This window comes from Mustelus asterias, chromosome 3, assembly GCF_964213995.1.
Source record: "Mustelus asterias chromosome 3, sMusAst1.hap1.1, whole genome shotgun sequence".
NCBI lineage: Eukaryota > Metazoa > Chordata > Chondrichthyes > Carcharhiniformes > Triakidae > Mustelus > Mustelus asterias.
Window position 1 is genome coordinate 105,184,231 of NC_135803.1, and position 27,281 is coordinate 105,211,511.

Below are 27,281 nucleotides of genomic sequence, written 5' to 3' on the forward strand. Positions count from 1 at the left end.
CGTTGTCTGCACATGTATGGGACACAGGGCTAGGCTGATGGGAAGATTTGTATACAAACAGGCAGAAAGAACCAGACGGGTGACGGAGTGAATGAAGGGGGCTGAGGGACAGAAAATTAATGTGAGAAAGATTGGAAGATGTGAGGTAGAGCAGTAACATAACCCGTTCACGCTGCTCATACATTTCGCACTGTGTATGAACCCTGAGAAACCTTTTCCTGATTCCACCTGCTGTGGTGCATATCCAATCCCATCTAACTGGGGCTGAGTGGACGAGGGGCACCAGGCCAAGGGCTGGGGAATGTAACTCACTGAATGGAACAATCTAATTCCACAGAGCCTACACAAGCAGCAATGGAGGCAGCAGCTGTAAAGTTATTAGACAACTGGCATTTCATCAAGACCCGCAGAGAGCAATAAACATTCTGGCGTTGACAAGCAGAGTCGCGTGTTTGAGGTACAAGGTGGGGTGATTCTCCAGTCATTATCGGCGCTGAGTTTTACTTGCAATCTTAAGTTAATACTTATCACTATTTACCTGACAGAGAGAGCACAACCTGATTTGAACTTTGGAAATTCAGGAAACTTGATGGCAAGCACGCATTAACAAAAGACATGCATTTATATAGCACCTATCAGTCATTCTTAAATGCTTTACTGCTAATTAAATACTTTTGAATTGGAGTCGCTGTTGTAATGGCGAAATGCCAATTTACACACAGCAAGCTCCCACAAACAGAAATGAGATTAAAAAGTGATAATCTACTTTTTGTGATGTCGACTGAGCGGTAAATAGTGGCCAAGGATACCAGGGAGAACTCCCCTGCTCATCTTCAAAATAGTGCCAGGGGTTCTCTTGCATCCACCCAAGTGCAGACAGGTTTAATGTTTCATGTGGAAGACACTACAGCACTCCCTTAGCATTGCCCTGGAGTGTCATCATAGATAGTTGCCGTCAAGTCCTGGTGTTGGACTTGAATCTAACCTTCAGACTTGGAAAATCAAGAGCAATCTTTCCCCAAACATATGAACAGAACACCTTCTAGACCAGCCCTGCAAAAGAATGTACAGCCACCATCACTTATCAAATCTCAAGAGATGGTGGATTTGTTCTCAAAATCATGTGAAAATTTCCATGAAACAGGCACTAAACATAGAACATAGAAAAGCTACAGCACAAACAGGTCCTTCGGCCCACAAGTTGCGCCGAACAATTTCCTTACCTTCTAGGCTCATCTATAACCCTCTATCCTACTAACCTCCATGAACCTATCCAAAAGTCTCTTAAAAGACTCAATCGAATCCGCTTCCACCACCACTACCGGCAGCCGATTCCACGCACCCACCACCCTCTGAGTGAAAAACTCACCCCTAACATCTCCTCTATACCTACTCCCCAGCACCCTAAACCTGTGGCCTCTCGTGACAACCATTTCAGCCCTGGGTAAAAGCCTCTGAGAATCCACTATCAATACCTCTCAACATCTTATACACCTCTATCAGGTCACCTCTCATCCTTCGCCTCTCCAAGGAGAATAGACCTAGCTCTCTCAACCTATCCTCATAAGGCATACCACTTAATCCTGGCAACATCCTCGTAAATCTCCTCTGCACTTGTTCTATGGCTTCCACATCCTTTCTGTAATGAGGCGACCAGAACTGGGCACAGTACTCCAGGTGGGGTCTGACCAGGGTCCTATACAGCTGCAGCATTATCTCCCGATTTCTAAACTCTATTGATGAAGGCCAGTATTCCATACGCCTTCTTAACCACAGCCTCTGCCTGCGACGCCACTTTGAGCGTCCTATGAACCCGGACCCCAAGATCCCTCTGTTCTTCCACACTGCCAAGCGTCTTACCCTTAATATTATATTCTTCCATCCTATTCAACCTGCCAAAATGAACCACCACACACTAATCTGGGTTGAAGGCCATCTGCCACTTCTCCGCCCAGTCTTGCATCTTATCTATGTCTCGTTGCAACTGCTGACATCCCTCTACACTATCCACAACACCTCCAACCTTTGTGTCATCAGCAAACTTGCCAACTCATCCTTCCACTTCCTCATCCAGGTTATTTATAAAAATCACAAAGAGCAAGGGTCCCAGAACAAATCCCTGGGGCACCCCACTGGTGACCGACCTCCACTCTGAAAAAGACCCATCTACACTACCCACTAATGGAGATATCTGCTCTATAATAGGACAAGTGGGTGAACCGTTTGCACAAGCTTTGATGTGGCTAACAGTTTGTTCTTTCACAACTGCTGGAGACCAAATACGGTCCTAATAAAGCCACAATAGTTAAAGAAGAGACATTAGGACCAGAATGGAGATGCATCAGAAGGGAAAGAAATGCCCCCAATTCCTCAATTCAAGCTACAGACATGTGAGGCTTTGTTGCAGGATCTTTGCCCCGCTGAGTTTCTCTTTGAAGTTTCAGATTAGAATTACTTTTGTTTCCTACTCTGGGGCTGGTCCTTAGAGTCATGGAGAGACAGCCTCCTTCCTCCTTCAGGTATCGTGCCCTAAGGGTGCATTGGTGACCAAGGACTTCCATTGGATTAGTCCATGGTTCTGCTTGGCAGTGGTTTGCTATTGCCTTCTGCAGTTTGGCTGACTAGGAAAAACTCTCCTGCTCTTTACTGACGACCATCAGGCATATTGGAAGGACTTGCAGGCTCATAATCAACCCGTTTGGCCACGTTGTGAATGCATCTTGCGTGGCCATCAAGTCCTGATGTGGGACTTGAACCCAGAGATTTTGATCCAGAGGTAGGGACACTATCCACCGTGCCACAAGACCTCCCTGGAGGGACAGTAGTGCTTGGTGATAAGAAATGTGGACCTTCAGTATTCTGCATCAGGGTAAAGCACTCACAAAGCGAGTACTGTATGCCTGTCAGAAATACCGAAGCTTGACCCTTCCTTCCTTCTTATCCCCAGCATCCAAAAACTACTCCCCACTGCACCAGCCAAAAATTTCCATTTCTCACAATCCATCTCTGAGGCCTCTCTGAAAGATGCTCAATGGATGCCAATTTGTGTTGACATATAGGCAGTTTATGTTGTGGACTCATGCCCACTGGATTAAACCGTCCCAGACTCAACTTATTTAGAATTCTCATTGACATCAGAAGGAATGAAGCTGCATGTAATCAGTCCAAGATGGATCCAAGCCAGGTCGCAGAGGTGGAAAGGAAGCATTTTCACGCACTAGGCGGCCCTTTGGAACAGCGTTTCTATAAACTTCAGATAAAAGAAACCACTTGGAAAGTCTTCAGTACCACAGTCTGTGATCATTCACTTAGTTATTCAATGTGAGTAAAAACATACACAGAAAATACTCATAAACAATAAAGTATTTTACATAAAGCGGATGAACTGTTGTCTGCTGTTGCCTTGTGTGGTTTTGAGGCGACTGTATTTTGTGATATGAACAGCTGAGAACAGTTAGGTTTGGATCAGCATCTTGTTTTCCAGTGTTCAGCAGGATTTTGTAACATTAGTGTGAACGGGAAAGGGCTTGGCCCATTGGAATTCTGCACAATGAGAGTTAGTGAAAAGTCATCCACTCCCATTCTATACATAGGTACGGTTAGGAAGGCGCTGGGTCCATTGGAATTTTATGTGTTGGGAATGAATGGAAGTTTCATTAATACATTTAAATTTTGTATGGCAGGAGTAATCATGAGGAGGTTATCTCACTGAAATTCTGTAAAATTAAAGTGAATGCAACAATTATTGCATTGGAAATCTATACAACTGAATGGAAAAAAACAAAGCCTCAAATTTTAAGTGTTATTTTTACAAATCCCTGTAGGACCTTTGCCTCCTCTATCTCTGTAGCCTCAACCAGCCTTGCATGCCTTTGAGATCTCGGTGTTTCTCCATTCTGGTCTCTTACACATCCCCAGTTTTAATCAGGTTATCCTTGGTGGCCACGTCTTCAGCTGCCTAGGTCCTAAGCTCTGGCATTCCTTCCAAAGTCCCTCTCCGCCTCTTTTCTCTCCTTCAGGACACACCTCAAGACCCAATTCTTTAGTTAAGCCTTTGGTCACCTGTCTTAATATTTCCTGGTGTGGCTCAATGTTAAATTACACACCAGCGAAGCACCTTGGACCACGTTACTAAAAGTGCTAGATAAATGCAAGTTGTTGAACTAAGATTGGTTAGGCCATCTTGGAATTCTTTAGAGTAGAAATGAATGGGAAGCATTCTGTGGTTGGATTAGAATTGTGCTTGATTTACACTGCAATCAATAGCAGCCCATGCTACAATGTATTCAAACACTTTGACAAAGGGTGTGAGAATGAGGGTTTGAATTTACTATTGACAATCAGGTAAGTTTCTAAGATTTAAACTGGGCTGGCCAGGGAAAGTCATAAGATGCCAGTTGCTTCTCCACAAGGAATAAAAGGAAAAAGGGACGTCGTGTGGCTTGCTGAGGTATATCTCATTGATAGCCTGGAGGCAGTGATGTAACAGAGCTATGTACAAATCAGGAGAGCATTTAAAAGGAAGCAATGTGCCTAAAAACCATTGTTTTCTCGGCATTGGAGAATAGTTCACTTTGTGTATGAACTCATCCTGCTGGAAAATACTTTCCAATTCCATATGGAGTTTAAAGGCATTGAGAAAGGATGATTTGTTTTAAAAAAACATGTTCCACAACACTTGCTGGACAATTACAGACCTTTTTTTTATTTTTATGAAACAATTTTTCAAAGTTCATTGTGGCAAGATGTCTATCTCACTATCTAAAATCTCAGTATTTCAAAAATGTGCTTGTCAACTCTGGAATTCCATTCTGGACAAATCTGTATAATTTTGCTTGGAATTTATAGTCATATGGTTTCAATATGTCGTGCATTATGCTAAATTGTAATGGTTTAAAATTTACTCGGTGAAGATGAAAATATAAGAGCATGGATTAGCGTAATGGTGCTTTGAGGACACACGGTTATTGGTATCCTCTGGGTATTTCCACCTGTATGAGATCCGGACAAGTATCAGCACATTCCTAGTGTGCACCAAATGGAAACCTTCTGTTTTTTTGGCGTGTTTTCCATTCATCAGTCTCAACAATCCTGGCAATTTTTACATTTGGCTTAAGTTGACTAAGATCCACACTTTGGAACTCCGGCGGCATTAACGTAAAGCACGGATACACCAACTCATTATTCCCTAAAGCTGTGGAACCCCCCACCACCCAACCCCAACCCACCTCTCTACTTCCTCCATCTTATAATCTTCAGACTTTTATCGGCCAAGCTCAGCATTCCATAATTTCTAATGCCCGATTTACCTTATTTTCCCTTTTCCTCTGCTCAAAACTAATTTGTATTCTGCACAACAAATGGGTAGAATCTTCCAGCTCATTTGGCCCATTATACCTGTGCCAGCTCTTTGTAAGAGCTATTCAGTTAATCCCACTCCCATAACCTTTCCCTGTAGTTTTTTAAAATTCATTCATCAGACATGGGTGTCACTGGCTGGCCAAGCATTTATTGCCCATCCCCAGTTGCCCGAGGGCAGTTGAAGGTTAACCACATTGTTGTAACTCTGGACCTGGAGACCAGATAAGGATGGCAGATTTCCTTCCTAAAAAGGACATTAGTGAACCAGATGGGTTTTTCTGACAATCAACAATGGCCTCACGGTAATCAGTAGATATTGAATTCAAATTCCACCATCTGCCGTGGGAATCGAACCTGGGTCCCCAGAACATTAGCTGCATTTCTGGATTAATAGTCTAGTGATAATACCACTAGACCATCACCTCCTCATATAATTTGTAACTTTTTCCCTTGTCGTGTACAGCACCAGGGATCCGGGTTCAATTCCCAGCTTGGGTCACTATTTGTGTGGAGTCTGCGCATTCTCTCCGTGTCTGCGTGGGTTCCCTCCGGGTGCTCTGGTTTCCTCCCACAGTCTGAAAGACGTGCTGGTTACATGCATGGGCCATGCTAAATTGTCCCTCAGTGTACCCGAACAGCCACCGGAGTGTGGCGACTAGGGGATTTTCACAGTAACTTCATTGCAGTGTCAATGTAAGCCTACTTGTGACACTAATAAATAAACTTAAATAGATATCCAATCCCTTTTGAAAGTAATCTTTCAGCAGTACATTCCAGATCATGACTCACTGCAGAACAAAAACTCATCTCCCCCTGTTTTTTTTGCCAATTATTATATATTTGTCTCCTTCGGTTACCGACCCTCCTGTAAGTGGGGAAACAGTTTCTGCTTATTTATTCTCAGAAACCCTCATCTTTTTTAGTACCTGTGTTAAACCCCACCGCTAATTTGCGCTTCTCATTTAGTTTTCTTGAACGGCTTTTTTTTGTACAATTCTTTGCTTCTTCACTTTATGTTTCCAACACTGTAAAACTGTAACTTGATTGAGATCCTGGCTAAGTATCACTTTTCAGGGTTACTGTCTATGGAAGGAGGTAACTGGCAGCTGGGAGAACATCAAAAGCAGAAGGGTTGAAGGTCACTAAAAGCAGGCCAGGCTGGGTTTGTGGAATGATGTGAGGTTACTCAAAGTGTGCCTATGCAAAGTATCAGATGCAGACTGGGGCTGAGCTCATTAAAAACAGTCCTCAGTACCCAAGTGTGAAGCAATTTGGAATAGTTTGCTAAATCAAAAGGAATGACATAAACGTAAACTGATGTTACAGATTAGAGACGAGCGGTTACCTCCCAAGTTTAACTGTTTGACCTCTTACCAAAAAGACTAGTCATTAGTTCCTATATTACCGCATAATAAGATAAAATTACAAAGCACAAGAAAATGAGATTCAGCCCATCATCCACTCTTCCACAGACTCGGTGCCATTTACCCTTTCATGGACTCAACTCGTTTAACCTTTCAAAAAAAAAAATTCATTCCTGATCTAGAATCTTTACCCATCCCAAATGTCCATTCCTTTCATACCTGGCCAACTGTTCTCTGGCAATTACAATATTCACTCCAGTGATTACAGAAAGCGTTGTGTCCTGTGGCGCATTTGATAATCTCAGTTCATATCTGTCCCACACACCTTCAGTCCTATCAATGGGTGGCAGTGTCACAGTTTTAGCACTGCTGCCTCACAGCGCCAGGGACCCAGATTCGATTCCAGCTTGGGTGACTGTGTGCAGTTTGCACGTTCTCCCCGTGCCTGCGTGCATTTCCTCCGGGTGCTCCAGTTTCCTCCCACAGTCCAAAGATGTGCAGGTTAGGTGGATCGGCCATGTTAAATTGCCCCTTAGTGGCCCACGATGCGTAGGTTGTGGGGATTAGCAGGGTAAATATGTGGGGTTACCGCGATTGGGCAAGGGGGGGGGGGGGGTAGGCCTGGATAAGATGCTCTAAATGGCGTCGGTGCAGATTCGAAGGGCCAAATGGCCTCCTTCTGCACTGTAGGAATTCTATGATTCTATCATTCCCTCTGGCATCGCATGTGCACAGTAAGAGTTTTAACAACACCAGGTTAAAGTCCAACAGGTTTATTTGGTAGCAAATACCATTAGCTTTCAGAGCGCTGCTCCTTCGTCAGATGGAGTGGAAATGTGCTCTCAAACAGGGCAAAGAGACACAAAATCAAGTTACAGAATACTGATTAGAATGCGAATCCCTACAACCAACCAGATCTTAAAGATACAGACAATGTGGGTGGAGGGAGCATTAAGCACAGGTTAAAGAGATGTGTATTGTCTCCAGACAGTCCTGACAATACACATCTCTTTAACCTGGATGAGTTGATTCATTCACAGCAGTGATACAGAATAAATACTGCGTTAAAACTCCAGTCCCAAGTGGGAGCCTAGAACTCGTAACTGATCAGTGTTGTGAAAGAGCGCAGAGTGGCAAGTAAATCCTTCATCCCAATCTCGGAATGACCAGTGCGGAAAACCAGTGTGAAACTGGTTCGTTTGCACCATTTAGTGACCTCAGATTGATACAGCCCTCTGTCACAAACTGGCAGAAAGCACTGACTGCCTGCATTGTTTAGCATCGAATTACTAACAGGGCAGAGTGAATGCTCCAAATTACTTGGGCCGCCACCTCCCTAACTTTTTGGGTCAGCAAGTCATCAGTACATGCTCAGCTGTCATTCCATCTTGCACAACACTTGACATAACTTCAATATTTGCAGTTTTGAAATGCTGTCTTAATATGACTCACTATTTGGCACTATGATTTGACTAAAGACACAACATTGACCCACCACCCCTCTTCAACTGATATAAACAAGCCAACTGATATAAATTGCCAATTATTATAATAAGACTGAGCTATTGACCCAGGCCCAGCGGACACAGTGGAATATGCAAATTCACAAAAAGAATTGGGACATTCAACAGAATGGAGATCCTGAATTCAGGGCATTCTAACAAAGTTCTCACTTGTTAAAAGGGACCAGCTTTCATGGAAGAGATTCTGTCTGTCTCCTGCTGGGCGGCAGTGGTTCCCAAACTTTTTTCACTGGGCCGCACTTTCGGAATAAAAATTTGCTCGCGCCACACCAAATTTTTTATTGATTAAGAAATACATTCAAAAAAAAAACAACTCCTAGCAGTGCTTGATTCGTAACATAGAACACAACTACTTTATAATATGATCATGGGACATCCAGAAAGTATAAAACAATGCTTGTTTAAACCATGTTTAAATGTTTCTTTGATTGTCCTTGAATCTTCCCGCCACACTTGCCATCCTCTCTTGCCGCACCAGTGTGGCGCGCCGCACCCTTTGGGAACCACTGTCGCTGGGGGTGTGTTATGGCACCATGCAGCTCATGGAAGCAGATAATGGGTGTTTTGCAACACATCTTCGCCATCACGTGAACGTCAGCTCGGCCCAGGGGCTGCACACTCACTTCGAAGTCAAAAGGTCGAGCCTTACTTAAGAGGTCTTAAACTTATAACTTAGGCTGACAGTTCAGCGCAGTACTAAGGGAGCACGGCAATGATCGGAGGTGTTGTCCCTCAGATGAAATGTCGTTAGCTGACTGGCATGGAAGAATCCGTGACACCATCAAGGGAGCACAGCAGGTCCCCTTGTGTCCTGGTCAATATTCCTCCCTCAACCTATATCATCAAAATAGATTAAGCACTAATTTATTTCATGTTTGTGAAACTTCTCTGCGTGCAGACTTACTGCTGCATCTGCACTGCATAAGAACGGTGGGTCGAACGCAAAAAAATATATTATTTGACGTACATTTCAACACGTGCAAGGTACAATATAAAAAAAGAGGTTTATGTGGAGCAGAAGGCAATTGGGCTAAAGGTCTTGTTTCTGTGTTGTACATTCTACATAAGTCATGAACCTACAATATCCTTGTCCTGTTTCTGTGCTGTACATTCTCTAGAAGTCATGAATCTACAACATCCTAACTCAGCAGGAAGGGTGAGACCACAGGTCGCACGTCAATGTCAAAAGTCCTGAGTGAAAGCTCATCTAAAGAAGTTACCACACACAGACAAACAACAGATATACCCTCCCGCAATGCAGAGTGATGTAGAAAGTTTTATATTTTGGTCCCTTGATTTGTTTCCCTCTCCCACAAACTTCCACCTGACAAATCAGAAGAGAGTTTCAAAAGACTGAGGGTACCCAAGGGCATGTTGACGTGGTGGGGGGGCTGTGTGCTATTCAATCGGTGGGAAAATGGAATTTTGCATTAGGTGGCCCATAAATCATTTCTCTTTCGCGACTTTTAGTCAGATTAAGAAATGTCTTCATTCCGATGACAGCAGGTAATGAATACACTGCTCAATTATTTACAGTAACTTGCCTCATTTGGCCAAGTGCCTACTGATACATTCAGCCTAATGGCCTGTGACCCAAACAATAAAAGACTTGTACAAGAAATGAAAAACAAACACAGAAGACAGATCTCGATCTTAGAGATGCAGAGGGTGGAAACGTGTTTTATTCTGAACAGCAAATGGGCTGTTGAGTGGTTTGGGCTGTTTATAGTTATCAGGCTTGATGAGACACCCTTTTAAACAACATCAGTAATGCACATTTAAAATTTCACTCTCTGTATACTTTAACCTTACATTCACATTTCTGCTCAACGGCCCCACTAAGCATTACTGACAAACGTGATAGTCTAAACAGGGGGTTAGATGTTTGGAGAATGTCACTAATTCCAATGGTCCGATAAAAAGAATGAACCTGCATTTAAACAACGCCTCAAGACATCCCAGTAAGCCAGTCAAGGGGATTTTGTTGTAATGTAGGAGATACAGCAGCCGATCATCACACAGCAAGTCCCACGAACAACAATGTTATAATGACCAAATCCAATAATGATTAAAAATAAGGGATCATTCATTTAAGACAGAGATGAGGAGACTTTTTTCTCTCTCAGAGGGTAGTGAGTCTTTGGAACTCTCTTCCTCAAAAGGCAGTGGGAGCAGAGTTTCTTAATATTTCTAAGGCAGAGGTAGATAGATTCTTGATAAACAAGGAGGCAAAAGGTTATCAGGGGTAGGTGGGAGGTTACAATCAGATCAGCCATGACCTTATTGAATGGTGGAGCAGGTTTGAAGGGCTGAGTGGCCAAATTTTCCTCCTAATTTTTATGTTCTTATGTGTGTGTATATCATTTTTTAAGTGATGTTGGTTGATGGATAAACATTGGCCAGGACACTGGGGAAAATTCCCCTGTTTGTCATTGAATTAGTGCTATGGGATGTTTTACATTTGCCTGAGAATGTAGCCGGAGCCTTGATTAACACTCATCCACAAGACACGACACAGTGGGGTAAATCTTCATCTTAACACCACAAGCAGTAACTTGACAGAGCAGATAATCCATTTGTTATAGAACCCAACTGTTGATATGAATGGAATAAAAATTGGACGGGTGATGACAACAAATTACCCTTGAGCCGTAAAAGATTTTTAAAAATGCAATATTATATCCTTTGTGCTTAACTTCATTCTGACAAAAAATTGGCACGTGATTTTTCTGGCTTTTTCCTTCCCTACGAAGGAGAAGGGAAATATTTGCCAAAGGCGCCTATGCAGAGCCAATGTCCTTTAATATTGGTGGCATTACAGCTACCACACTGAATCCATGCTTGTCCATTAGAAGGCACCAGGTTGCAGTGTTTCTGAAAGCATGCCTTCCATTTATACAGTACCCTTCAGACCACAAGACAACCCAAAGTGCTACACAGCCAATGAAGCACTTCTTGAGATGTGTCATTGTTGTGATGTAGAAAATTTTGTGCACAGCAAGATCCCATCAACCATGGAGGGCCGACTGAGCCTTGGTTTACCGTCTCATCCAAAAGACGGCACCTCTGACAGTGCAGCACTGGAGTGTTAGCCAGGATTCTTGTGCTAAAGTCCTGGAGTACGTGTTGAATTCAAAGCTACTGACTCAGAAGCAAGGATGCTACCATATGAGCCACAGCTGAGACCATTACACTGCAACACAGGCTAGTGTCTGGCTGTAAAGCACCTTTAAAGATGTCCAGAGGTCATGACAGGTGCTATATAAATTAAAGTTCTTTTTTTACCATATTGTGGTTCAGTAGGCCAAGAAGGCTCAGATTTAACTCCCGGTTTGCCCTAAGCTAATATATTTCATTTGGAGCAGAACTGGTGACATGGAGCTCGGGAGGGGAGAAATTTCTGTGAGACACTGTCTATTGATTGATCTCTGGTGACCCCTTTTGGAAAACATGAATGCTCAGATGTCAACTGAGAGCAATTTTAGCTTCACCTGTAATCCTCCCATCACTTTGACAAGTCACGCAAAGATTATCCATGACACGGTACTTCACAACTCCAACATTCCCAGAAAGAAGAGAGGGGCAATCTGCTGTTTAAAGAGTGGAGGTATTTTCACCCAACAGTCCTATGTTTGCTGACCTACATTGGTTCCCGGTTCAGCAATGCGTCAATTTTTTAATTGTTATGCTGATGTTCAAATCACCCCATGGCCCTCTGCACTCCCTGGCCGGAATTTTCCGATCCCACTGAAGTCAATGGACTTTTGGCTGGTTTTCCACGTCCAAGACATTCTCTGAGAGACATGCATTGCTCTAACTCTGGTCTTTTGCAAATTCCGCAATTCCTTCATCCAACCATTGGTAGTTGTGCCTTCAGCTGTCTAAGTCCTAAACTCTGGTATATTCTCCCCAAACTTCTGTGCCTCTCTCTCCTCCTTTAAGATGCTGCTTAAAACTTGCCTCTTTGGTCGCTTGTGCTGACGTTTCCTTTTTTGGTTCAATGTCAGATTTTGTCTGATAATGTTACTGTGAATTGCCTTGCTCTGTGCTATGTTTAAAAGGCTACATAAATGCTCATGGCTGATCTGGTTATGGTCTCAACTCCACTTCCCTTTCTGCCCTACCCCCATAACCCTTAATACCCTTCCTAGCAAAAAACCAGCTAACTTTGCCTTGAATAAATTTAATAACCCAGTCCCCATTGTTCTCTGAGAAAGAGTATTACACAGACTAATTACTCTTTGAAAGCAAAAAATTCTCCTCATCTCAGTCTTAAAAAGGAGACTTCTCATTCTTAAACTTTGTCCCCTAATTCTATTCTCCCCCACAAGGGGAAACATCCTCCCAGTATTTACCATATCAAGTCCCCTCAGGATCCTATCTTGGGCAATGAGGGAGAGAAAGAAAAAAAAACAACACATGAAGAGATGGCAGACAGAGGAAGGCAATGGATCAGATAATGGGAGGGAAAGTGAATGGAAAAATGAGATAATTCAGAGGTTCTCAAAGGTGAGGGTGTGAGTGTGTAAATTGGTGAGAGTGGGTGAGTGTGGGTGAGGGAGTGTATGTGAATGGATGCTCCCATTAAAAATAATAAAATGAAGATAAGACTTCAAAGTATTTGTTGAATAAAATTTTCTTTTTGTTTCAAGATGACATAAGACATAGAAACATGTTTTAAGTTTTGTTTTTGTAAATTTGTACCTATTGCAAAATAATAATCATTTTTTATGGTTCATTCTTCAAGATAATCAGGATGTTTCTCAGGGTTTCCCTTAGTACTCTTGGGAGGTCAAAAAGGTTTTGCGGTTGGAAATGTTTGGGAGACCCTGAGATAATAAAGAACAAAGAACAAAGAACAGTACAGCACAGGAAACAGGCCCTTCGGCCCTCCAAGCCTGTGCCGCTCCTTGGTCCAACTAGACCAATCGTTTGTATCCCTCCATTCCCAGGCTGCTCATGTGACTATCCAGGTAAGTCTTAAACGATGTCAGCATGCCTGCCTCCACCACCCTGCTTGGCAGCGCATTCCAGGCCCCCACCACCCTCTGTGTAAAAAACATCACTCTAATGGGGCGGCACGGTAGCACAGTGGTTAGCACTGCTGCTTCACAGCTACAGGGACCTGGGTTCGATTCCCGGCTTGGGTCACTGTCTGTGTGGGGTTTGCACATTCTCCTCGTGTTTGCGTGGGTTTCCTCCGGGTGCTCCGGTTTCCTCCCACAGTCCAAAAATGTGCGGGTTAGGTTGATTGGCCGTGCTAAAAATTGCCCTTAGTGTCCTGGAATGCGTAGGTTAGAGGGATTAGTGGGTAAATATGTAAGGATATGGGGGTAGGGCCTGGGTGGGATTGTGGTCGGTGCAGACTCGATGGGCCGAATGGCCTCTTTCTGTACTGTAGGGTTTCTATGTTTCTATGTTTCTAATATCGGAGTTATACTTCGCCCCTCTCACCTTGAGCCCGTGACCCCTCGTGAACGTCACTTCTGATCTGGGAAAAAGCTTCCCACCGTTCACCCTATCTATCCCCTTCATAATCTTGTACACCTCTATTAGATCTCCCCTCATTCTCCGTCTTTCCAGGGAGAACAACCCCAGTTTACCCAATCTCTCCTCATAGCTAAGACCCTCCATACCAGACAACATCCTGGTAAACCTTCTCTGCACTCTCTCTAACGCCTCCACGTCTTTCTGGTAGTGCGGCGACCAGAACTGGACGCAGTACTCCAAATGTGGCCTAACCAGCGTTCTGTACAGCTGCATCATCAGACTCCAGCTTTTATACTCTATACCCCGTCCTATAAAGGCAAGCATACCATATGCCTTCTTCACCACTTTCTCCACCTGTGTTGCCACCTTCAAGGATTTGTGGACTTGCACACCTAGGTCCCTCTGGGTTTCTATACTCTTGATGGCTCTGCCATTTATTGTATAACTCCTCCCTACATTATTTCTTCCAAAATGCATCACTTCGCATTTATCTGGATTAAACTCCATCTGCCACCTCTCCGCCCAATTTTCCAGCCTATCTATATCCTGTTGTATTGCCCGACAATGCTCTTCGCTATCCGCAAGTCCAGCCATCTTCGTGTCATCCGCAAACTTGCTGATTACATCAGTTACACCTTCTTCCAAATCATTTATATATATCACAAATAGCAGAGGTCCCAGTACAGAGCCCTGCGGAACAACACTGGTCACAGACCTCCAGCCGGAAAAAGACCCTTCGACCGCTACCCTCTGTCTCCTATGGCCAAGCCAGTTCTCCACCCATCTAGCCACTTCTCCTTGTATCCCATGAGCCTTAACCTTCTTAACCAACCTGCCATGTGGGACTTTGTCAAATGCCTTACTGAAATCCATATAGACGACATCCACGGCCCTTCCTTCGTCAACCGTTTTTGTCACTTCCTCAAAAAACTCCACCAAATTTGTAAGGCACGACCTCCCTCTTACAAAACCATGCTGTCTGTCACTAATGAGATTGTTCCGTTCTAAATGCACATACATCCTGTCTCTAAGAATCTTCTCCAACAACTTCCCTACCACGGACGTCAAGCTCACCGACCTATAATTTCCTGGGTTATCCCTGCTACCCTTCTTAAACAACGGGACCACATTCGCTATCCTCCAATCCTCAGGGACCTCACCCGTGTCCAAAGAAGCGACAAAGATTTCCGTCAGAGGCCCAGCAATTTCACCTCTCGTCTCCCTGAGCAGTCAAGGATAGATGCCATCAGGCCCTGGGGCTTTGTCAGTTTTAATGTTCCCTAAAAAACCTAACACTTCCTCTCTTGTAATGGAGATTTTCTCTAACGGGTCAACACCTCCCTCCGAGACACTCCCGGTTAACACGCCCCTCTCCTTCGTGAATACCGATGCAAAGTATTCATTTAGGATCTCCCCTATTCCCTTGGGTTCTAAGCATAATTCCCCTCCTTTGTCCCTGAGAGGTCCGATTTTCGCCCTGACAACTCTTTTGTTCCTAACGTATGAATAGAATGCCTTAGGATTCTCCTTAATCCTGCCTGCCAAGAACATCTCGTGACCTCTTTTTGCCCTTCTAACCCCCCGTTTGAGTTCTTTCCTACTCTCTCTGTATTCCTCCAGAGCTCCATCTGTTTTCTGTTGCCTGGACTTAACATACGCCTCCCTTTTCATTTTAATCAGTTCCTCAATTTCCCTGGTTATCCACGGCTCTCGAATCCTACCTTTCCTATCTTTCCTTTTTACAGGCACATGCCTATCCTGCAGCCTTATCAATAGTTCCTTAAAAAACTCCCACATGCCAGACGCGGACTTACCCTCGAACATCCTCTCCCAATCAACATCCACCAATTCCTGCCTAATCCGGCTATAGTTAGCCTTCCCCCAATTTAGCACCCTGCCCATAGGACAGCACTCATCCTTGTCCATTACTTTCTTAAAGTTAACAGAGTTGTGGTCACTATTTGCCACATGTTCCCCTACCGAAACTTTGACGACCTGACCGGGCTCATTTCCCAGAACTAGGTCCAGTATAGCCCCCTCTCTAGTCGGGCTATCTACATACTGTTCCAAAGAACCTTCCAGTACGCATTTTACAAATTCCTCCCCGTCCGGACCCCCAGCTCTAAGCACTTTCCAGTCTGTGCCAGGGAAATTAAAGTCCCCCACTACAACAACCCTATTTTTTCTGCACCTATCCAGAATCTCCTGACATATCCTTTCCTCCACTTCCCGTGGGCTGTTGGGTGGTCTGTAGTACACCCCCAGCATAGTGACTGCACCCTTCCTGTTTCTGAGTTCCACCCACAGCGACTCAGTACATGACCCCTCTAAGTTGTCTACCCTCTGCACCGCGGTAATATGCTCCTTAACTAATATCGCTACTCCCCCACCTTTTTTAGCCCCTCCTCTGTCTCGCCTAAAACACTTATACCCCGGAATATTCAGCTGCCAGTCCTGTCCTTCTTTTAACCAAGTTTCCGTCACCGCAACCACATCCAAATTCCGCATAAGCATTAAGGCCCTAAGTTCGTCTGTTTTACCCGTTACGCTCCTCGCATTGAAGCAGATGCACTCCAGACCTCCAGGCCCACTCAGGTCATCCTCCTCCAGAGTGCTCCTCTTCTTAGCTAGCCTTGCCCTGGCCCCCAGCTCAACCCCAGCCTCAGTATTTACTGACCTACTGTTTTGTTCCCCACCCCCCTGCCACACTAGTTTAAATCCTGCCTAAACACTCTAGCAAAACTCCCAGCCAGGATATTTGCTCCCTTCCAGTTAAGGTGTAACCCATCCTTTCTGTACAGTTGCCATCCTGACTTGAAGATTTCCCAGTTATCTATGAATTTAAAACCCTCCCTCTTGCACCAGTCCTTTAGCCACGCATTCAACTGTAGAATCTCCCTGTTCCGAGCCTCACTTGCACTAGACACCGGGAACAGTGCAGAGATTGCTACCCTGGAGGCCTTACTTTTTAGCCTAGCACCCAACTCCCTGAATTTCTCTCGTATGACCCCCCTGCTCTTCCTACCTACATCATTTTCACCAATGTGTATAATCACATCCATTTGACTACCTTCCTTTTTAAATATGCTTCCTACCCTCTCGGAGACATCCAGTACCCCGGCACCAGGGAGGCAGACTATCATCCTGGATTCTCGTTCACTCCCACAGAACCGCCTGTCCGTGCCTCTAACCATTGCGTCCCCCACCACTATCACTCTCCTAAACCCCTTCTTTCCCTTCCGGACCCCTGAGCCTGTCTCCGTGAAGGCGATCTGGTCCTCGTGGCTTACCCCTGGAGGGTCATCCCCCTTCACAGAATCCAAAACAATATACCTATTTTGGAGGGGGACAACCACAGGGGATCCCTCCACAGACTGCTCACTCCCTTCCTTTCTCCCATCTGTTGCCCATCCCTTTCTTTTATGGGAGACTGCCACTGGGGTACTTTCTGGCACATCAACCTTCTGACTATTACCCCTCCTGACCCTGGTGTCACTACCTGACTATAACTTTTATCTATTAATCTCTCATTTTCCCTAACTAAACTGAGTTCATCGAGCCTCAGCTCCAGCTCCCTTACACGATCCTTCAGGAGTTGCAGTTCCACGCATCTGGCACAGATATGGACTGCCAGGAGGCAAGTTGTCTCCAGGAACTCCCACATCCCACACCGAATGCAGTATACTGGCCTCCCACTCATACCAGCCATGTCCTTTTTAGTTTATAATGGAAGGAAGATGATAAGAACAATGGGCTGGGCAACATAATGGATGGGGTAATAAGGGAAGGGATGAACCAGATAACAAGGAGAGACATGGGTCAGGTAGGAAGGGGAAGTGATAAAACAGAAACCTTGGATCATACAATAATCATATCATGGACACAGCTTAAAAATAAGAGGTCTGCCATTTAAAACAGAGGTCAGGATAATTTATTTCTCTCAGAGGGTCATTAGTCTGTGGAATTCTCTTCCCCAGAAAGCAGTGAAGGCCGGATCATTGAATGTATTCCAGGCAGAGTTTGACAGATTTTTGATAGAGAAGGGAGTCAAGGGTTATGGGGGGTAGATGGCAAAGTGGAGTTGAAATACAAACAAGATCAGCTGTGATCTTATTGAATGATGGAGAAAGCGCAAGGGGCTGAATGGTCTCCTCCTGCTCCTAAGTCCAGTGTTCCTAATGAGAAGAGGGGTCAAAATAAAGGATCTGGTTCACACGAGATGGGAGAGGCGGCAAGAAGGAATAATTAAATCAAATAACAAAGAGAGATGGTAGGAGGGAGGATTTGGGTCACAGAGGGGAAAGATGGTGGTCAGCAGTGGGGCAATCTGCAAAGCAAATGGAGGCACTTTATGGGAGGTGTGCAATAAGTCAATAGCGAGACACTGAGGAAAAGAGGGCAGCAAATAGAAAAGGGAAGAGAGTTGTAAACAGAAATGAGGAGCTCAAAGGCAGAGTGTAAGTGTGAAGCAAATATATTTCTCCACAGAGAAGAAGAGCTGGAGAAATTTTATCTTGTGGCCATTCGTAAATGGCTGAAGGTAAAAAGTAGCAAGAGATGGGACACTTTATTTAGGAGGAAAAGAATAAGATCAATAATGTTTCTTTTTATTTGGAATTGTTTGCACCATCATAGATCCCACTATGCCTTCCACGTATTCCAGATTGCTGGAACCTGTTCCTGGAACGTTTCCCGTGATACAGTTTCCATGAAAAGCAGTTTAAAAGGGAGCGACGTTCAAGGAAAGAATGAAAGATTGAACATAATGTTCTGCCAGTGAAGAAAAAGAATCAGAACATCCCTATATCATTTTCATCATTCATCGGTGAGACCGTAGGTGGAATTTGGGTTCAGCGCTCTAGCTTCTGGGTTCAAGTGCCATCCGAGGGTTGAAGAATACAATCTAGGTGGACAGGTCATTGTTGGATGGTGCTATCTTTCAGAAGAAACTTTTAACCAATGCCCTATTCAGGTGGCTATTCAGCAAAAAATTCTCCCAGTGTCCTGGCCAACATTCCTCCTCAAGTAATGCTAATAAAATGCACTTTAACTTACCATTCAACTCATTTACTCATTGTGGGATCTGATTGTGCAAATTGACTGCTACGTTTCCATGTACTCCAAGGTAATTCATTGATTGTGCAGACTTGATAAAGTGTTAGAAAAATTTCTTTTTTCCTTTTTTGGAGTGCTGCACTCTCTTAACATGTATTTCTTGGGCATAAAAACAAGACAAATTTTTAATTAATCACTGAAGATTGCTTCAGCCCAGACTATGTCTGTCATTGCTGTTACAGTGATGTATTCAGCAATCTTTTAAATACTCAAGGGGGGTATTACAAAAAAAGCTGGCTCTGCTAAGGTTAATCTGTCTCACCCAGGCATTAAGCAAAACATCATGTTTCAAGCTCAGTACAAATTAAGCAACAATTCCACAGGCCTTTGAAGTAACGTTTTGGCTTTTTGATAGATGGTCTTTCTTTATCCTAAGACACTGGGAGGGAGGGATAGCAATCGTCAGCATGTTTTAGCAATGTACCGAGAGCCAGGTTTGGGATTCCCTGTGGGCTTCTGAGCAAACACAGCCAATTGATTTTTAAAGGAAATCACTGGACACCCATGTTACTTTCTCAAGTTGTGCAGGTGCCTGATGCCATTGCAAAGCCTGTGACCGGAAAGAAGCAAAAATATAGTAGCTTCAGTGAGCTGGGTAAAGGGAAGGTTTTCTGTATTGTCAGAATATAACAAGTGCTAACCCCCAGTAAACTTTACTGGATCCAAATATACTTTACATATATATGTATGTCAATGACATGGATGAAGGATTAGAGATTTGTATACCTTCACCATTTGGCTTTCTGGAATATAACAACATGGGGGTGTGTCTGCCCACTTTCCTGAGATGAAAACAGTATCTGATACTCAGGGCAAAATCTTCCGGTCCCACAATACATACAAGTTGAGAGCAGGAGTAGGCCACTCAGCCCTTTGAGCACTAACTTAGAAGACAGAGTAAGTTGTGGAGGTGGAAACAGTAATTTGAAGTGACATAGATTAAGTGAATGAGAAAAACTGTGGCAGATGGAGTTGAATTTGGGGAAGTGTGTGGCCATCTAATTTGAATCCAAATACTTTTTTTTCAATGATAAGTCCAGGAACTGTAAAGGGATTCAGATGGCTATTTTCACAGCTCACGAAAAATTGGTGCACAGATGTAAAATATAGTCAAAAGGCTAATAGAATCTCAAGGTGATTGGAATACAAATCTGAGGAAATTATGCTTTAAATTATGTAAAGCCTTGGGCAGACCCCATCTGAAATACTGCAGTTTTGGCCACTGTACCACAGAAAAGATATCTCATCCTTAAGAAAATTCAAGAGCAGATTGTTTTCTAAAATTCTTTCATTGGATGTCAGCATCGCTGGCAAGGCCAGCATATGTTGCCAGTCCCTAACTGCCCTTGAACTGAGTAGCTTGCTAGGCTAGAGGACTGTTAAGAGTCAACCACTATTGCTGTGGGACTGGAGTCACATGCAGGCCAAAACGAGCAAGGATGACAGATTTCCCTCCCTAAAGGACATTAGTGAACCGGATGGGTTTTTACAACAATCGGTTGACGTTTCAGAGTCACCATTACTTAGACGAGGTTTATAATTCCAGATTTATTAACTGAATTGAGATTCCACCAGGCTACCATGGTGGGATTTGAACCTTTGGGCACAACCTTAACAGCCGTTCATGCCACGCTCCCACTGCAGCGAGTTGGGAGAATTTGACACCCAGCCAAATCTCTGTTCACTACAGCAGGATGGGAAGATCCCTTCGGCATAAACGATGGTAACATTCCAGAGCATTAGCCTGGGTCTCTGGTCCAGTGACATTGCCATTATGCCACCATCTCCCCTTAATTCTGCGAAATTATATCCGAATAGGAGGATCAAACAATGAGGCCTGGCTACATAATCTCAATTTACATTCCCTTGAGTTTAAAAGGTGCAGGGCATTTAAATTAAAACCATTTCCTCCCATGCAGGAATCCAGAAGAATGAGGCAAGATCTGAAAATTAAAGCAAAGTTATTTGGGAGTGAAATCAGGAAACACCATTTCACACAGAAGAGTGGAAATCTGGAACCAAAACACTGGATGCTGAATCAATTGGAATTTTCAAAACAGAGGTTGATAGATTTTAGTTGGGGAAGGGTATCAAGGTACATGGAGCAAAGACGGGTAAATGGAGCTGGGAACAGGGGGAGACTATTTAGCTCCTCGAGCCTGTTCTGCTACTCATGGTTGATCTGTGACCTAACTCCATATACCCACATTAGCCCCATATCCGTTAATACCTTAAGTTAGCAAAAATCCATCAATCTCAGATTTAAAATTCACAATTATCCAACCTCAAATGCTGTTTGCAGAAAAACATTCTAAATTTCTACCACGCCTTGCATGCAAAAATGGTTCTTTATTTTATTCCTAAAAGGTCTGGTTCTAATTTTTAGCCCATGGTCCCCTAGCTCAAGGCTCCTTAACCAGTGGAAATAGTAATAAAAAAAGCCAAATATTATGGATGATGGTAATTGGAAATAAGAACAGGAAATACCGGAAATACTCAGCAGGCCTGGTAGCATTTGTGGAGAGAGAAACAGTGTGAATTTTTCAGGTCAGGGACCTTTCATCAGAACTTTGAAAGTTAAAAATGTAATAGTTTTTGAGTAAGTGGATGATGGGGAGGGTGGGAAGCAGAGCAAAAGGGAAGGTCGGTTTTAGGATCGAGGGCAGACTAGATTAAAAGGCAAAATATTTCATTGTGAAGGCCAAAGGGAGATACCCAATCCAGCACAAGAGGAGAAATAGAAAGTTCTGAAGGTGAACAAGGTAGAAGAAACAGATGGTAATCCTGTAAGGGAGAAAAGCAAAAATCATCCAAACAGGCAGAAGAGAAGTGGCAGTGAATTAAACAAAATTAAAATACTGCAGACACTGGAAATCTGAAATAATACAGACAAAGCTGGAAATGTTCAGCAGGTCTGGTAGTATTTGTGGAGAGGTAAACAGGGATTCAGGTCTGTGAACTTACATCAAAATGTGGGAAAAGTTAGGATATTTGGCTGAACACTCAAATCTATTTAGCCCCTAACACTTAGCGACCAATGTCCATGGACCTTCTCTGAACAACCTCCAGCAATGTGTTTTGAAACACTGAAGGTGTGATCTGACTACAGAAATGGAAAATTGAATCAATACCTTCCACGAATTTGCGTACTACTGCTTTGGAAATGTCATTCAACATCTTATGTTTGCTGATTGCTTGTTGGACATGTATGGCTTACAAAAACTTCTAACAATCTTTCTGTTTCACACATAATCATTTCCATGCCATTCATGGAATATATGTTGCTTATTTTTCCTTCTTAGTACATTAAACTTGTCTGCTTTAAATTTAATCTCTAATTGGTCTGCCCAATTACATTTCTTGTTCAACTCATTCTGATTTCTGAACTGCCTTTCCAATTCCATCACTTCTTCCAATGTAATTTAGCCTTTGACTATGCTTGGCACCATCTGCCTTTCTACACCAACCAATCCATTGTGGCGCTCTAAATTAGAATGCTAATTTAGGTGTAGGTTGCGTTATCTGTCACTGGTCACCAGGTTTCAACTCTTTATACTAATTCAAATTAGGATCTTTAAGGTCATCAACAAAAAAATTCTTTCATCCCACACGTCTAAGTTGAAATTGACCTATCTCAGAGCTGGAAAGGATGTTATGTTAACCCACTATACCAAACAATGAATCTTACTGCTGCATTGGAGGTGACTGCCTCAAAAGAGGCCAGAGTAGTATTTTCCAGAATGATCTGCTTAAAGTTCCACCATGTTGGCACATACATGTCTTGTCTGAACCTGTGTGATTTAAGATAGGCTAGTGAATATAAAAATAAATCTTCACAAGAGAAGTTGAGGAGATAACTCTACTGCAATGAACTTCAAAGTTAATTTTGCTCTCCTCACATTCAGCAACATTTATGGTATACCATGGTTAGCTGTGATGTATAGTGGCACAGTGGTTAGCACTGCTGCCTCACAGCACCAGGGACCCAGGTTCAATTCTGGCCTTGGGTCACTGTCTGTGTGGAGTTTGCACATTCTCCCCATATCTGCGTGGGTTTTCTCTGTGTGCTCCGGTTTCCTCCCATACTCCAAAAATGTGCGTTAGGTGGATTGGATGTGTTAAATTACCCCTTAATATCAGGGGGTTAGCAGGGTATATACATGGAGTTACAGAGATAGGGCATGGGTGGAATTGTTGCTGGTGCAGGTTCAATGGGCCAAATGGCCTCCTTCTGCACTGTAGGGATTCTATGATAGTCTATCTGCAATGTGCACAGTCGGTTTAAATGTTTTTCGCTGTAGTGTCACTCTCACTGTCACACATTCTCACATACTCAGGCTGGATTTTCGTTCCAGGGTCCCAGTCCCGATGTCAGGTTGAATTCCAGCTGTGGGAACCCAATAGTTGCTGTTACGGGATCCTAATGGAGATTTTTCGAGGAGACAGCCACTCAAGAGATTGCCTCTGGAAGTGCCACCAAACCAGGGATAGCGGGTGGGCTCTGCAGCAGGGCAGGCCAATGGGAGCACCTGAGACTATGGGTGACTGACTGGCAACCCCGCTGGGAGAGGTGGGTGCAGCTGAGGGAATGGGAGGGTGCCTCAAGACAGGGTTGCTATCTAGAGACTTTAGAAAATATTTTTTACATGTGGCCATAGTTGCCAGGCGATCATTGTGGTGGGAAAACTGCTTTACACAGCTGTGGTCCTCTGGCATGCATAATGACAGTGGGGGTGGGGGGGTAGGGGGGGGGGGGGCGGGGGGGGGGGGGTGGAAATTAAAGGAGGTCTCTCAGAGTTCCAGCCTGCCACTGGGAGGCTGTCTCTAACCATATGACAGGCTTCAATCTCAGCGGGGTGCCTGCTTGCTGTCTGTAAAATTCCAGATGATAGATAATGATTGGCCTCAATTGGTGCCTTAATTGGTCATAATGGCTATCCACCACTGGGTGGGTAACAGTCACCTCCAGAAGCAGCCTCACTGAAAATCGACCACAAGCAGGAGCATAAAGGCCAGTAACGCAAAATTACCAGCACGCCCATCTCCAAACTCACTGCTTTCACAGAAACGAGTAGCCCATTGTCTGTATCTCATTCATGGCACCCTACCTTCACCTGCCAGTGGGAAATTGGATGATTCTTGACTGTTAGTCAAACAGCCTTTTCCCAAACCTATCTCCCAATGCTTTCATAACTACTAAAACAGAAAATTAAAACAAAAATTTTAAAAAACAGACACCGGGTGAAATATGGGACGGTAAGAATTTGTCCTGGCCATACTCCAGTCTGCAAACAACCTTTCTTCTTAAGGAATTTAAAGAATTTAAACAAAAAGTCAGAAATCAAGGAACTCCCTACCTAACAGGATCGCTGAAGATTGGAGAACATTTTCAGTTCAAGGAGGTAGTCCAGTACAACCAGACGGGCAAGTAGGGATAGGCAATAAATGCCAACCTCGACAGTGATGCCCACATCCCCAGAATGAAAAAGATTCTGTTGATGGTCTTACTTTCTTTTCGAATCATTGGTAAATTTCAATTTAGAAAGCAGTCACTTAGACACAACAGCAGGCAGTGCTGCCTTGAATAGATCAATAATGATGTTTATGAAGATGTTATCATGACGAATGGAAAATGAGATGGACAATGGCCTTGGGTGATCAGGCATATCAGATCAGAATGTGATTCTTATTCACCAGGGAGTTGTGAGGAAAGACTTTGCCAGAGCACCTGAAAAGAAGAGCATGCACTGCTATCATCAGACTACCAAAAGTGCCTATGATTACCTTAAGATTCAGCAATAGAGGCACAGATCTAGCATGAGACCACCCCCCTCTGCCTCCCCACATTATTAGATTTCCAAACACAGTGGATCACAAAAACAATCTGTCATTCACCTCCCTTTATTTATGTAGTCTCAGATGCCCCCACTGGCTACCTCATGAACAACACAAACAGACAAGAGTTAACAAGAATTATCCAGTTAACCCATTGTGCACAACAGGGAGCAACTCTCGAGTGGTGCCTCAGTGCTCCAAGAGGGGAGCTTCACTTGAGAGGACTGTTGGCACTACATTATCGGAGCTCCCTGTTCTACTTGTAGCCCGTTTGAGTGTAGCTCCTCACTGGATGCTTAGTGCTGCCAAGTTTATCATTTGACATTATCACTGGATTTTATTCAAACATAAAGGTCGACATGTAAACCTTTTGCACGATGCTTTTAAAAAAGCACAAGCTGAACAGGCATAGGTTTAACAATTAGTTTGTGTAGATTGGGCTGCAGAGCATTAGGGTACAGTACGGGTAGCTACAGTGGTGGCTCTGGAAGTAATTTGCAGTGATGAATTTATAAACATATTTGTACAAGATTAGAATGCATTGGCATCAGACTGCAGCGGTTCAAGAAGACAGCTCATCACCACCTTACAGGTAGTTACAGATGTCAATAAATGCCAGCCTTGCCAGCGATACCTACACCCCATGGTTGAATTTGAAAAAGTACAATATTTCTGAAAGTATACATTCGGAGAGTTCTCCCAGTGTACTGGCCTATATTTATCCTTCAAGCCACGCCTAAGACAGATTGTCTGATCACTAACTCACTGCCATTTGTTGGGGCCTTTTTTTGCACAAAGTGCCTGCAGTGCTTATGTAACAATAGTGTCTGCACTTCAAAAAGTACTTAACTGATTGCAGAGTGCTTTTTGGTATTCTGAGGTTATAAAAGGCACTGTATAACTGCAAGTGTTGTCCTTCTTTGGACAACACTGGCATTGTCACCGAATTGTTAGCTGGATTATAGTTTCTGTAATGACCATTTTGCAACATTTTGTCATGTTTTTGAGATATTTTATAAAATAAGTATATACTTTGCAAAAAAAGGTTGGTTGGATAATGGTTAATGAGGATTAGAGTTAACTTTTACACGAAGCAACCAGCCCCCAAACATTAATGTAATACCAGAGAATCGTCACTCTGTCGTAACCAGGTAACACATCCAATATAATTAATTTATTGGTGTCTCTCAGACAGGGAACATTTGGGACTGTATCAAGCTGCATTTTTCATTTATAACACATTTTCTTTCCATGATACACATGTTAAAGCAATAGAAATTACATGTTCTATCCAAGAGAGACAACATTTACAGGATTAAGCAGTACACAAGGGGGAAGTGCAAAAGAGAGATGCAGGCAGACAGACAGAGCAGAGACATGGAAAAAAATGAGACAGACAGCTACTGGGAGCAAGAGACAGAAACTGAGGGGCATTCCATGAGAGTTTGTGAAGGAGAGAGAGACACTTAAAGAAAAAGACAGAGAGAGAGAAAGAAACACAAGGAATGGGAAAGATGTCATAGAAAGAGGAAATAAAGAGACAACCAGGAGGTTGAGAGGGAGGTGCAGCCAAGGATTGATACAGAGACAGAGTGGGCTAGAAACAGAGAGCAGGACAGTAAGAAGCAGAGACAGATGAAGAGCAGAGTGAGAAAGGTGGACAGGAAGAGAGAGAGAGAGAGCACAACCAAGAGAGCAAACTAAAATAATCGGAAGTCTACCTGAGAAGGTGAGTCGGAGCCGGGCTTGTGAAGGTCTCCATGCACTGGTCAGTCTTTCCCCAAGGACAGACAGCAACAGGACTTGAAGGAGGAATGCACTGAGCCTGCAGAGCCCCAGGTTGAATCTACATCCACCGGGACTCGGAGGTAAACGGTGGGTCCTCTTAATCCACATGGCGCGCAGTCACCTTATTCCTTCTTTCCAGAAGTGATTTCAACAAGTCACAAAAAGCAATCCTTCAAAGCCTGACACTGTCCCAGTGCAAATAATCTGAGTGACAGGAGGAGAAAGCAGCTGCCAGAAGAAGGGATGGAGTGGGCAGAACGACTTGCAGGTCTCAGCCTGACTGACCTCTCAACCCAAGAGGTCAACAACAGAAGTTCCAGCTCTTGAGCTTCTCAATTAACCTCTTTGGGTGTGAGGGTCACAGACGCACAGTTTGAGGCTGTCACCAGCTTGGCAGCACTCTCGACCTTTTCCCCGGGTACACACACACCAAACAGCCTCTTCCCAGTGCCTGCTCTGTCTCTCTCTCTCTCTACTTGTGTGGAGTTTTGGACAGGAGCTATCTCCCCTCCTCTTAGCTGCTCCTCCTTTTGCCAGGTCCTCAGCGACAGCTCCTCCAGTGCATGGGTGTACTCTGTCCCTCCTTGTGGAGAGAGGGAGGGAGAGCCAGGCACACGCCCCTCCTCTCATTCAGCCGACAGTGCGATCACTGGCGAAAGTTAAATGCAAGTCACACGTTTGGAATTCCGCTTTAATACTTCAGAGACAGAAACGCTGTCAGATTAGCCCCCACCCTATACACACACGTGGCGATTATCCCTCCCCCCCCCCCCCCAACACACACAAACTCTCTCTTTGTGTAAAA

General features: G+C 43.9%; 1 protein-coding gene across 1 annotated transcript in view; it reads right to left on the bottom strand.

Annotated features, from left to right (window-relative positions):
• The window catches only part of sema3h (sema domain, immunoglobulin domain (Ig), short basic domain, secreted, (semaphorin) 3H), a 171,522-nt gene extending 144,446 nt beyond the window's left edge, over nt 1-27,076 (bottom strand). The window contains exon 1 of the mRNA XM_078209416.1: nt 26,410-27,076. Coding sequence (XP_078065542.1) covers nt 26,410-26,584 — 175 coding nt within the window. The 5' untranslated portion in view covers nt 26,585-27,076. The remainder of the gene's footprint in view (nt 1-26,409) is intronic.
• Nucleotides 27,077-27,281: the final 205 nt, after the last annotated feature.